We start from the raw sequence: 13,296 nt of genomic DNA, 5'->3' as shown, positions 1-13,296 counted from the left end.
CTCCTCTCTGCCTCCATCTCTCCCTGGCTAGCTTTTCCTGAATCCCATTCTGTCAAAATGATACAATGTTTTAGAAGTCATTTTTAGGTTCTGCTGGATTGTTCTGACAGAACAAGGTTAGGAAGTGTCTACAAGTGCAGTTAGCTGCAAGTAGGACAAGTGCAGATGCTTGGAGGTCTGAAGACTGTGCCAAAGCAGGGCAGCACATCTTTAAAACTCCCAAATTACAGGTGTGTGAAGAAAAGGGGCACTGGCCAGGTGTCTGACTAACTCTGCAGCTGTGTCTCTGCTGTGACAGGACAGCAGCTCACTGCATCAAATACATTTGTCTGTCTGCCTCCCTCTGTCAACACAGAGGCATGTGGGTGGGAAAAGGAAAAATAAAAATAATTCTAGAGGATAATAAAACTAATGCTCATCTGAGATGGTAGAAACTGAACTATTTTACAGAGTGCAGCATAATAGTGTGATTACAGAGTGTTATCTGCTCTAGAGAAATTGTCAACAAGGTTGATATGCTCCTATACTCAACTCAAAGATCCACAGATCTCTAGTGCTCTGAATTTTGTATATTTGGTCTTTGTGAGTGCTGGCGAGACAGAATGCTGCTAGACAAGGACAGACTCTGTATTAATCTGTCAGATGCAACACGCTATTACAGTCAACACCAAGCATGAGAAATCAGTACAGGCAAAGGAGCTACAGCTCTTTGAAATTATTTGCAGAAGATGCTGTTATATTATTAACTAGTTTCTATGATTAAAGGTTTGATTAAGCCAGATTTAATTTCTCCTAAATTGATTTATTTCTCCTAAATTGATTTATTTCCTCTAAAATAAACTGCGTTCTACTCATGGCCACAAACTAATTCAAAAATTCTAGTTATCAGATTGGGTCTTAATGGAAGTAAGCAGCTTAACTCACTTGGAAGTGGAAGGTCTCCAGGCTCCGTGATAGTAACAGATGTATGGTTTTGTAGTCTCTAGGTGAATGAGGACAAAGGGGAGGTTCAGTTTTCATCACTGTGTTATTTATACCATTATGTCTGAGATTGCTTCAGCAATGCTATAATAGCAATGCAGATAATGCTATTTATGAAACTGCTCAGATTCTGTATTTTATGACCTATATCAGGAAACAGGCACACAACATTTTTAACTGTATGTGTTTCGTGTATCTTCTAAGCTAGACAATTAGTAGCATTAAAACGGAGGTAATGCTTTTAGCTGTGTCTTTTCTTTGGAGAAGACTGAAATTTCCCAGACTTGGGCTATTTTTGTTTCTTTATGACTCTATAAAACTGACATAAAAGATCTAGTGGATACTCAGTCAGAAGGTGAGGGTCTGGCAAAGACTGTCTTAAACAAATCCTTACCTTGAGAGTCATAGTTGAGACAGAACCTCGACAGTCCTGGGGCATCTCCCGGGTGTGTGGTGGCACAAAGAGCACACAGCCCCCAGCTCTGGGGGAGAGCATCTTATTCCAGAGATCTGGCCCTTTGTGTTCTGTGAGATGTAAAGCAAACACCAGTCCTCTGAAAATGGAAAAAATATTTGCATGGAGTGGTCAGCTCAGCCCAGGACTGTGCTTTTACATTCGTTTCTCTATCTGGAGTTGTTTGCACAATCTCATATGAGAAAACTCTCCTGCGCTGACTGACATCATGCAAAGATGCTCAGGTATCTGATACCTCTTTTTTTCCCCAGCATATTGCTGTCTTGTTCAAATTACTTCCATCAGCCAAAAGGCACTGTCTTTTCTCCACAAAGGCAATTGGCCACATCCTAAGAGATACTGACCACTGACTCCCATCTTCTGTAATTTCCAGCTAAATGCAGTCAATCGTTCTGAGCTCTGCAGGTTTAGCTCTTGATGGCCATTCATTATTCCTTATTCAGGCAGATCTCCTGAAATTACAACTTTCTTGGGGCTGGCCTGTGATAGCTTTTGAATCTGTACTGTAACTGTGCAACAAATAAAGCTAGAAGAGGAACTCATCAATACAAGTACATTGATTTTGGTATTTTAGATAAACTAACCATTATTACTTCAGTACCCACCTTCACAATATCCAATCTCTGCCTTTTGTGTGTGAAGAAACACATATCAGGTATTGGGACTTTTAAAAAGGAGTGTTTGAGGAATGGTGTACCTAGAGAAAGAGTCACAATGATCTAACAGATGTTTTAAATCAATGAATCTGTTCTAAAGGTTTGGGGGTCGCTGCTAGGCTGGAAGAGCTACCATATTGTTTCTCTGGGGCGTATAGCACTGGCACTCACTGAAAATGAAATTGAAGAGCTAGATTTACATTCAATTGACACCATTTCTGTCCTCAGTCAACAAGCAGAATGGACTCTTGCCCAGGTAAGCGTGTTACTGAATTTACCTCTGAATATATCCTTTGGGATTGAAGGCCTGGGATTGCCTAGGAAACCAATACAGCAACCCCTACCACTGCCTGCTGGCTGCCTTCAGCTGAGGCCACCACAAATAATAGCTGGTAGGTCAGCACTGACGTCTGCCTGGCCAATGAAATGTCCAAGAGGATGTAAATTGCTATTAATTGCAATAATTGTGGTCAAACAGTATTAATTCCAGTGGTGGCCAGTATTCCTTAGTTCTTGCCCAGCAAGTAATAAAAGAGGTCAGCAGCTCCTCTCACACTGGTCCCTGAAGAGATGCTGCTGGTAGGAAGATACAGGCCTTTCCTCACTGAGAGTAATCACTGAAGAGATAGTGTACAGCCCAGCCCTAGCATTCACTGAAACCTAGGCTGATAGCAGGTATGCCACTTGGATGCTATGTTCCTTTCATCTTCCTTTCTTTGAATAACTTCTGATTACATCAGGAGATTTTCATATTAAATTGAAAGAAAGTGACAGTTAAATAAGGCAAGACAACCTGATATTAGAAAGCCTAAATAATTCATATTAATCCCATTAATTAATTTGCATTTCTTTCTAGCAATTTAACTGAATTTGGCAGCTCTGTCAGGCACTTCAGTGCCCATTTCTTGTAGGGAGATAGTCACTTGTGACCAAGAGAAGACATACTGAATTCTTTTAACTTGCTTGCATTTGGGAAATGGCCATATAAACGCTCTGCTTAAGTGCCTCAAATAGGTGTTGCCAGTGCTCCTTCTGAAGGCCATGACAGAGCTCTTATTAATTATATTGGAAGGCTCGGGATTATATATAGGCCCTTTGTAACACTCTGTAGCTTCCAGTTAGCTGCTGCTGGTAACAAAATCTTCAATTATATTTACTCCATTCACACCTTTTATCTTCATATTTCTGCAGGCAAGATCTATTTTGCAAAGTTTTCTAGAAGATTCTGGGCAAACAATGAGTACACTAAAAAGCTTTGATTTAGTTGGATTGGGAGCTATTCTCTGTGCTCTGAACTCCACCGAAATCATGTCCATAAGGACTGCTGAATTCAGGTACAGCATTTGAAACATAACAGAATTGTTAGTATCTCTATTGATAAAATGCAAACTTGTTTTCCTTGAAGATTCATAGAGCCTAAAGGGCTCTTTTTGTTTGCATTCTAAATGCTTTAAGGAAGGCAGTAGCTGTTACAGAAAGCATACAGTGGCTGTTTAAAACAGAGTCATTTTAAATTTCCTCTGCCATTTGTATCCCACCACTCAAGTAATGCACTCAGAGACCTGGCAACCTACTGTAGGGAACCTGCTTTAGCAGGGGGTTGGGCTAGATGATCTCCAGAGGTCCCTTCCAAACTATGATTTTGTGAAACCTGGGTTTTTGCTCCAGGCGTTCAACATTTGCTTGCAATGTTTGTACATATATTTTAACTCAGGAATGGGTTTACATTCTTGCTACTGCAGACTGTATTCCAGGCACTTTTAGTACTGCATGCAATTGCAGCATTTCACATTAACCTTGTCTTTTGCAGTGCTGCTGTCGCAAGAATTGGCCTCTTGCTGTGTAGCACCCCTGTTCTGAGGCAGTTTAAGAAGATAACAGAGTCTGTGTTTGGAACTGCGACCAGCTGGAATGGCTCTGTGTTACAGGAAATTGGTACTATAGCAGGTAACAAATTTCAGACTGCAGATGGTGATAGTTGTGAGGCAGTGTTATTAAGTGTTGAGTGAAAGGTTCGTGTAGCGGTGTGTTTTTCAAGACTGGCAAAAGGAATTTTTTTCCAGAGAGGAGTCACCTGCTGGGATGGGCATTCAGCAATTAGCACTAAGGAAAAGTTTGTGGTAGTCTCCATAAGGTGCCTCCTGCTGCACTTTTTTTAAAGCCTTCCAGTGATTTCAGTTAATGCTCCCTAAGTCTTCCTGTTTTAGAGGAGACTATGAAGAAACATTCTCTAACGACACTGCTTATGACTTCATAGATTTTTCTCAGATCTCCCCTCAGCTGTCTCTTTTACAACCACAAGAGTTATTTAGTGGTCCTTCAGTTAGAGTACGCTCCATACCAGTGGCTAAGGACTTGTGATGTTTGAACACAGTGTAAGAAACAACAAGATTAAGAACCAGTATTCCTCAATGAAACATATGGAAGAAATACATTTATTAGATATTTTGCACAAGTGTTACCCTAAAAGTCAATCTAATAAAAAAAAACTGTATTATCTTTGCAGGTGGTTTGAATGAGGATGAATTAAAAGCTTTTGATAAAAACCTGATGCCATATTTCCAGCCAATAGCAGTAAGAAGTATGCCTGCTGAAATTTTCCAAGTAAGAGCTTTATTAGTGAAGAAGTAATTGAATTTTTATTGTTTTAACTCTGGTGTAAATAAACTGCAGCACTGGTTTGGGGTTTCAGTAAGAATTTTTTCTATGGTTTGAGAGACAGTCAGGAATCTAAAACATTAACTTTAAACTGTGTTATCTGTACTTGGGATGAGCATAAAACATGTTAAGCAAGCTTTGTTTTTTCCTCAGAATGCGTATCAGAGAAAAAGCAAAGACCTGGGGTCAGAAAGCACAGAAGGGACTCTCTTTCTTTTTACACTGTATTCAAATCTGAGTTTTCTTCTCTGTTTATTAGCATTTGTAGAGATGCTATCACAACTACAGATTTCTGTGCTGACTTAGGTAAGAGCCTTTTTATTATCCTGAAATCTGGCAACATTTCCCTGTGTTAGCTCTGAGGAACAGATTGTACAAGCAGATACAGATCAGAAAGGAATTACATCTAATTACAACCATTCTGAATGTGGACCAGAAATTAGAATGTGGATCTCGAGGTCATTGGCCCAGACTTTATTTGACTCAGTGACAAGATTAATGTTCTGCCTAGTCTGGTCTCTTTCAGATGCTCAGTCAAATGAAGTATTTATGGCCAGATGAGCTAAACAGATAGTTAACTGTGTCAGGATCCATAAATGAGAATAATTCCCTGAACAGTTACTGTTTTGCACAGTACCACTGACAGTTTAGATAAGCTTGAGATGCTCTTTGCCAAACTGTCTGAAAAACAGGCGAAGGTGAAGGTCTATGGCACCCTCTAGAATTTCTTGCGAAGAGCATACTTTCCTGTTAGTAAGAGTGGGAATAATGATACAAAATGTGCTTAAAAAACAACAGGGGATCTTCCCAGAACATTTTGCTGTATTTGAAAGACTCAGAGCAGAATTTGTTTACGTAGCTTTTATGCTATTGTAGAGCTACATATATTATTCAGGTTTTGATTTTTGAAAAACTACATTGTATAATGGACCTTAATTTAGTTTAAAAGTGGCTCATCTCAGCATCTCTGGATGACAGACATTTACATGAGTTTATGAGGTTTAAAGGAGCATATCGTTTGCTAGACAATGAAAAATTAGGAAGGGTTTGTGCTGTGGTCTGACCTACCTGGAAGGGGAAAATATAATCCCTTGTAAACTAGAACCTGGATGCAGAACTGTTGCTGCAGAGATGGCATGTTGTGCAGGAGGGCTGCAATTCTTGGGGCTGCAGATTGTTAGCTGGAATCGAAGCAATCCAGCATGGCCAATGCATGGCAGGTTAATTTCTGTGTAACATAATTATTACAAGATTATAATTTCCATATTCATTTTTAAATACAAACTTGTATGTCCAAACTTGGAGGATTTGCAGTCTAAGAAAGGAAACAATCATGAGATTAAAACATATTATTTTTCAACTCACTGCTTTCTCTACTGATACCTCCAATCAAGGGTTAAATACAGATGAAGAGAGGTTGCTTGGGTCCAGGTGTAAGAGGAAAAACACGAAAACACAAGATGAGGCACAGTGTCATTTGTCTTTGCACAAGTCAGAAAAGTGACTGGACAATGAAACTCCTTTAACATACTGAAGCGGTGTCCAATCAAGTGTTATCAAAGAAAGCTTCTCAAGCTGTTACAGCCGAGCAGCAAATGCCCAGTGAAATAAATTAACAAAGAGCTTTTTCTAAGCTTTATTGAGTTTTTTCCTGTAGAAATACAATGTTGAAGGCTATTTCTCCTCATTCCTTACCTGTCTGTAATTGGAGGTCTAAATGATTTTTTCTGGCTTTTTCACTCCCAGGCATTGTCACCAAAACAAATAGCAAACCTGGGCCCTGAAAATGCTGCTATGGTTACAGAATCACAGCGTGAGCATCTGAGTGCATCACAGCTCCAGAGCCTTCAGCTGGCACTGGATGGAGCCAGGACCAACAGCCCCGAGGCACCCACCACGGCTTGCATACCGCTGTCGAGGCGACCCCCAGCTCCAGGTGGTGAGTACAGCCACTTCCCACTCTGCTTAGAGGGGAGGGTGCTGGTGCACCAGTGCAACGTGCATCTCAGCACCCACCAGGATCACACCCGTATTGTGAGGGAGGGCTAGAGTGAATTCTGTAATCAGCTTTAACTCCTACCACCAATCATGTGCCTGACCAAGAGGAATTACAAGGATGCTACTGGATTTACCCACAGCATAATGAAGGAAAACTGTCAGCTGGCTAGTGGATGACACTGTGCTAAGCACTAGCTTGTGTAAAACAGGCTGAAACAGTGAGCTTTCCCCAGTCCTTCTTTCCCATGTTCTTTGCCTTAAAAGTTTAGAGCGGGGCTCTGGTTGGCTGAGCTGCAAATGGGAAAGGAAGTGGCACTGGGGTGGATCAGCACCTTTATCCAAATTGGACCTAGGGCCCTGCTTTCCCCCTGCTGTTCCCATCCTGTTTGGAAAGAAAGCCTAGGCTCCAGTGGTTTAACTTACTACTTCTTCATATTACAAATCATACTGGAGACAAGTTATGCTGGTGAGTATATATGGATGTTTTACAGTTAGTGATAGCTCACATACAGTCAAGCCAGCGTTGAGAGATTATCACTATCAGACAGCAAATATTATTCCTTCCACTGCTACAAGCAAGAGATAAGATGTTGAACAAAAAAGAGGAATGCTGAGGTGCTAAAGGAGACTAAATTGCTACCATGCCCTTGCTGAAATTGAAGCAGATCTTACTGGAAGCAGCTGACCTGTGCTGCCAGCCCACATCTCTCATGCACGTGGCACAATTTTCCTGTAGATATGCCACAGGGAGGAGTTTCCTGGGCAAAGATCACCTGAGTTCTTGAGTTTCTCATTCATTATTCTTGCTATACCTATTATTCCATACTACCCCTATGAAATGTTTCTCTTTGGAGCCATGCATGGAAGTTGAACATTCCAAATGTTGTCATCTTTTGAGCTGCTAAATGTAAACAGGAGGACTGAAATGCTGTAATTTGCTATACCTCTTCGGGCTGGCTTAGGTAGGATAGCACTAGTCTGAAGTATGTTGTGAAAGTAAAGCATGAAGCGTTCTGCTTTTCAGGTGCTCCCTGTCTGAGCAGCTTCAGCATCTGGTTGTGTGCTTTGTTCACACTTGCACGTGCCTTTCTGAATCCATGAGTGTTAAGCTTATGGTAAGTTATGTTTTCAGTTGGAGGGATCTTTATAAGAGAGACTTATATCACGTGTAACAGTAATGGCTTAGCAGTAACATGGGAGGGTGAAGGACTGAGACCCCCTTTCTGCTTTGAAAATGGAGGTAGCAATTTCTGAATAACTGATTAGTATTCCAGAGGTGTCTTGTAACTCTTAGCCAATCTCAGACTCTAATCAAGAGTAAAGCACCTTATCTTATCTTTACTATAAGGCCAGCCTTAACAAAAGTATATTTAAAATTCCATGTAACACCAATCAATTTGTGCATTTTTTTAGAGCATGTTGTTTGTATTAATCTGTATTTTGCTTGTTCCAGTCCACTGATAAGATTGTATTCCACAAGTGCTGTGATAACCTCCAGGTGAATGAATGTTGCCATTGAATTTTATTGAATTTCATAATTTTAACATAATAAGATTTAACAAGAGCACTGATGGGATTAAGGTAAAAATGCTAGTTAAGCAAACTAAATGCTCTAGTATTCCACTCAGTGTTTAAGGCTGCAAATCAAGGTATGTCAAAAAAATACAATATTTTTCTTTGCTTTTTGATTTTTAGTGTTCTGGAGATTATGAAAAGGAGGTGCTGAAGATCTGCAGCTTAGCACAAAGAGCAGAATGAAGAGGCGCTCAGATGCCTGAGTGCAACCTGGTTAATTTCTTAAAAGCAACACCTTCATCTGGCATCATGATGTGAAGTATCTCCTTTGCTTTACCATTAACAAGTAAGATGGAATCCCTCCAAATACTTCAGAACAAATTTCAAAATTGCAAATGCCTTATATGTGTCATGAGAAAGTTATTGGAAGATAAGCGTATATGTTAGAGAGGAGCCTGAATGACACAGAGGATGGGCAGCTGATGTATTTTATCCCAGTCCTTTTTATTCTGGTTTATTTGGTCATGCTATTTCAATCCATCTGTTGCATTTTGTTCCTATAGTTTGTAGCCTCAGGACAGAGGCTCTTTCTGTGTGGCAAATTAGAAGCCACGCTAAAAGCTACTGCTGTTGCAATAAAATAATTTCATTTCTGGGACAGTAGTTTAAATCCTGCTCAGCTAAGAAGTAGTCCTGTGATCTTATTTAAGCATTTTTAATAAATGTATTCCCCACAGCTGCATGTATACAACACAGGATTGTTACCACAGAGGGCAGTGCAATACTGTTTGTATTTGATGTGACAAAATGCACCATGGAAAGCTTATTATTTTCATCACAAGATGACCCTCCAGTTTGGTCAGGGTTGAAGGATACAGCTAGAAACTATAGGAGAAAACTGTTCACTGAGACTATGTACTACTAGGACTGTCAATCCAGCACTTTCCACAAGGTTTGTAATAATTTATCGTAACTATGAATCACATATAGTTGTATGTCTAATGCCTTTCATGTCAGATATGAGTATTTTAAACTATGGAAAAACAGATAAATTAAAAATTCGCTGCATGTAAATATACATCGTTGTGTTCGTCAGCATGGTTTTATGCCAAGAATTCATGGTACCATCTTCCATTTTGCCATTGCAAAAGTCCTTATTCTGGAATTGAAGAAAGGCATTGATCACTCTTAAAAGTTCAGCTTCTCCATTTAGGGCTGCGCTGTAGTAAATGTCTTTCAGACTTGTATTTGAATTTCTTTATGGCAAACATCAAATCTAGCTTCTTTGCACTGAAAGCAGATTTGAAAAGTTGCTACAGCTGGGGAAGTGATAAGAATAAGGCAGGAGAGAAGCAGCTGCAGCTTCTTGCTGGGGAAGGGTGAGCTTTTGCTGTTGCTGGGAGTAACAGCTCCCACCACAGGCCCAGGTGGTCTGTAACTCCTGCAGCAGCAGCAGGAGCCAACCTGATTTTCAAGACTCTGTTATTGGCAAAGGAAGCAGTGAGAGCATTGCCATTTTTCACCCCTTCTCGTTCCATCTTCCTCTTTAGCAATCTGCTGCTTTAGGAACTGCCTTTGCCTATCTCTAACCCTAAAAAATGTGACATGATGTTGAACAGTACTACATGCATTGCATTTATGAGCAAAGAACTACTATTGCTGCAAGTTGCCTTGCAACTTTTTCTCTAGCACTAATGATAAAATATCAGCTTTTTCCCCACTGCATTTCCTTTTCTGCATGTAAACAATAGATTGTGGCCTTTCCTTAAATAGAAAGAAATCCCAGCAAATACATGCAAGCACCCACTAAAGCAAAAAACGCTTTGACGGATCAAATGTATTATACTTATCTGTATTCTCATCTTAAATCGTCCTGCCTCATTGAAATGTGAAAGCACTAAAAGGTTGTTTGGTTTCCATAAATTACTTGGCTTGAATTTTGTGTACACTTCTGTGAAGATGCAGGAGAAATATTGTCATAGTCAAGAAGAGACAGCATTTCCAGTTCACTGTGAAGATACGTGACTGCCCCATACCAAGTGCTTCAAAAATCCATATGAGCTGAAAATACTCTTCTGTCAACGTACCTGGGAGTGATTCTGTCTGCAGTTATGTGAGTCGAGAGTTGAGCTTTTAATTGGAGCAGGAACGAGCTCTTTGTTTTGTGCCATCTGTGCCGTAATTTCTTCCAAGCACAAGCGCTTTGGAATAGCTGAACTCCTTGCCTGTCTCAGGATCATCACCACCCAGTTTGTTTTCCCATAACACAGCTTTCAGTCCCATCCTGTTTGACTGGGATCTTGTTAGAAGTCCCATTCTATCTCCCCACCTTGAAACAGATGTGGCCATGCCTTCCGCGTGTGCCAGCTGAAATGTGTGGGGATATGGGAGAGATCCCACTAACTCAAAGAACTCTTGTTTCACGACTCAGGAATAAGCAAGGAATTAACCATTACTTGGAGTGAGTCACATGAATAGATAATTCCATAGCACTGATCACAGGGCATGTGCTGGTATTTTGGCTCTTACCATGTTGTCGTTGTTGTAAATGATAATTTGAAGAGTCATAACTCATTCAACTGAAGTACCTCAATTCCCTTATGATCAGCCCAAATAACCTTTTCCCTCAAAAACCCTGATATTCTAGGCTGAAATGCAAGTGTAAGCAATGAAATCTCAGTGAAAATGTTTTGGTAAGTATGTGGTTTATTTGTTTTTTAGGAAGACTGTAGATACGTGGGCCTTATATCTCAAGAGAGCTAAGAATCTTATTTTACTCCCTTCTAGTCCTTGATTAGTAAGATACTCACTCCTGTGTCATATGATGTAACACATCCACATGGACTGCTTAATCCACTACTGTTGAGGTCAGGGCTCTGTCTTCCCTCCCTAGTACAGCAGGAAGGAGACTGGGTAGAAAAGACAAGTCTGCAAAGAATGCACACAAACTTTAATGAAAATTAAATTTCTCTTACCCCCAGAAATCTGAAATCATTCCTCGGAAAGAGTATTTTGTGCATTGTTATACAGTGTGTTTTAAAAAGGCCAAACTTTTCAAACAAATTACTATACCATTCAAGTATTTCTTTTCACATATTTTGGTAAAGTGTTTGGTCCATTATGAGACTTTATCTAATCAGTTCCTAAACAGAGAAATTAGGAGACTAGTTCAAATACTCTGCCAGTCCTTGTCTCTTCTAGGACCTGGAGAGTTCTTTACCAGACAATATTTTTGTCAAAATTAACATCTTGTTTATTCTACCCACAAGTACACAGTCTGGAAATGCATTACATTTTTTTCTGCTCAGAGTACCAATCAGCCAGTGCCCATCTGTCTGTTCCTGTCCTTTGCTGTTCAGCATCATTCTGCTTTTCTGGTCTGGATTAATAAGGATTTTCTTGCCCTCATGATACAAGAACACATGTCACGCTCAGATTTTGCAATTCAAGTGACTGTACATTGCAGTTTTAAGTGGAGAAATTATGATCAGTGGATTTTTTGCTTTGCTGGCAGTAGGTAACATTTATTTTCTAAAATTTTAGCTGGTATTAATTACTCTAATAAATATATAATAGCATCTCACTTAGGATCTGAAATCTTCTCTTTGGAGGACGAAAAGAAGAGACAACCAGAAATCCAGAAAGAGGAGAAATACGACAATTAGAGAATGGTGTTTTCTTCTGGTAATCTTTTATCCAAGAAGTGTTAACCATTGTATAAAAAGGAACTGTACAAAGAATAGGCATTGCTATAGTCAAAATCATGTGTTGGTTTAATGCAGAAGATAGAGCCCTGGGTTATGTCTAGCCAGAGCCTGACATGTTTTGAATTTAATCAGATGTCAGAAAACAGCTCAGACCACAAAAAAAGCTCTGGATATATCCTGTATGAACTGAGAAAATATTTATTTATTCTCAACAGTATCGTTGATGCCATTGCTTTTGAAAGAGGTGAATCATTTATGTAATTGCTTCCATAACTTGCGTTAATCAGAGGTTTTTCTGTGCAATAAGCACATTCCACTTTTTCAGGAGAGACACCCTCTTTTCAGTCTCTCTAAAATGATCATTAAGATTATGCAATTTATTTCTGTACTGGGCCCTTTTCAAAGATGAGAAGGTCATTGTTTTGAGTTATATTCAGGAAGAGATCCATGGAAGAATGTAGCATATATTTAAACTACAGGAGAATATGCGGCATAATGTGATGGCTATCAGTGTCTGAGGCAGTGTCCATTGAAATCCATGGACAGCTTCACTGGCATTCCGTTCCTGAGACCATCAAGAAAAGGTGCTGAAGAAGCCTTTCAGCTGGCTATGAAATGTGCAGTCAGTCCACTAACTGCCAGTGCCCAGGACAGCATATTTATACCAGGTAATATTTCACGCTCTATTATGTCTTTCTGAGGGGAAGATACATCTATGATTGAAGTGTTTTTAATTCTTCAAACCAGAACAGAGTGAAGGTGTGATGCTGTACAGCCTCTTTCTTTCATGAGACATTGATTTCAGGCAGTATGAACTTCAGTGCCTTGCTGTATCCTATGACAATCTTTATCCACTTCTGCAGTGCCCTTTGCATCACCTGAGTACCCAGAGCTCTGACACCAGCGTCCCTTTGAGAAGCACAGGTTCTCCAGTAGAATATCAGATGTGCTTCTCACCTTCCACTTTTTTCATTGACAAGGCAAGTGAAATGTCAGAAGCCTGGGGCTTCAGTTGAGGGCTGAAGAAAGGTGAGAATAATTTCAAGCGCCAGAGAAAGCTGAGCTTGCCCGGGGGGGGGGGTGGCAAGCCTGTTCCATGCTGCAAGGGAGTTCTGCTTCCTGTCAGCTGCAGGGAGATGTCAGGGACAGCATGACTTCCTTTTGCAACTCCTCAGTTGAGGAGGTGCTGGAACCAGAAAGTGAAGAGGTATGCCAGGTCTGCAGACACTGTGACAACATGTCTCTTGTTTGAGAGTAGTTTCTGATCCAGAGCTGAGGCTGAAATGTATAGGGCCTTCTCTTCATG

General features: G+C 40.2%; 1 protein-coding gene across 1 annotated transcript in view; it reads left to right on the top strand.

Annotated features, from left to right (window-relative positions):
- The window catches only part of OTOA (otoancorin), a gene marked incomplete at both ends in the record, with an annotated part of 30,639 nt that extends 22,770 nt beyond the window's left edge, over positions 1 to 7,869 (top strand). The window contains 6 exons of the mRNA XM_079542779.1: positions 2,213 to 2,368; positions 3,304 to 3,446; positions 3,923 to 4,059; positions 4,619 to 4,716; positions 6,517 to 6,709; positions 7,793 to 7,869. Of these exons, the coding sequence (XP_079398905.1) occupies positions 2,213 to 2,368; positions 3,304 to 3,446; positions 3,923 to 4,059; positions 4,619 to 4,716; positions 6,517 to 6,709; positions 7,793 to 7,869 (804 nt within the window). The remainder of the gene's footprint in view (positions 1 to 2,212; positions 2,369 to 3,303; positions 3,447 to 3,922; positions 4,060 to 4,618; positions 4,717 to 6,516; positions 6,710 to 7,792) is intronic.
- Positions 7,870 to 13,296: the final 5,427 nt, after the last annotated feature.

This window comes from Tetrao urogallus (genome assembly GCF_951394365.1).
Source record: "Tetrao urogallus genome assembly, chromosome: 15".
Lineage (NCBI taxonomy): Eukaryota > Metazoa > Chordata > Aves > Galliformes > Phasianidae > Tetrao > Tetrao urogallus.
Note: the sequence above shows the minus strand (reverse complement) of the source record. Positions and strands in the feature narration are given on the sequence as shown.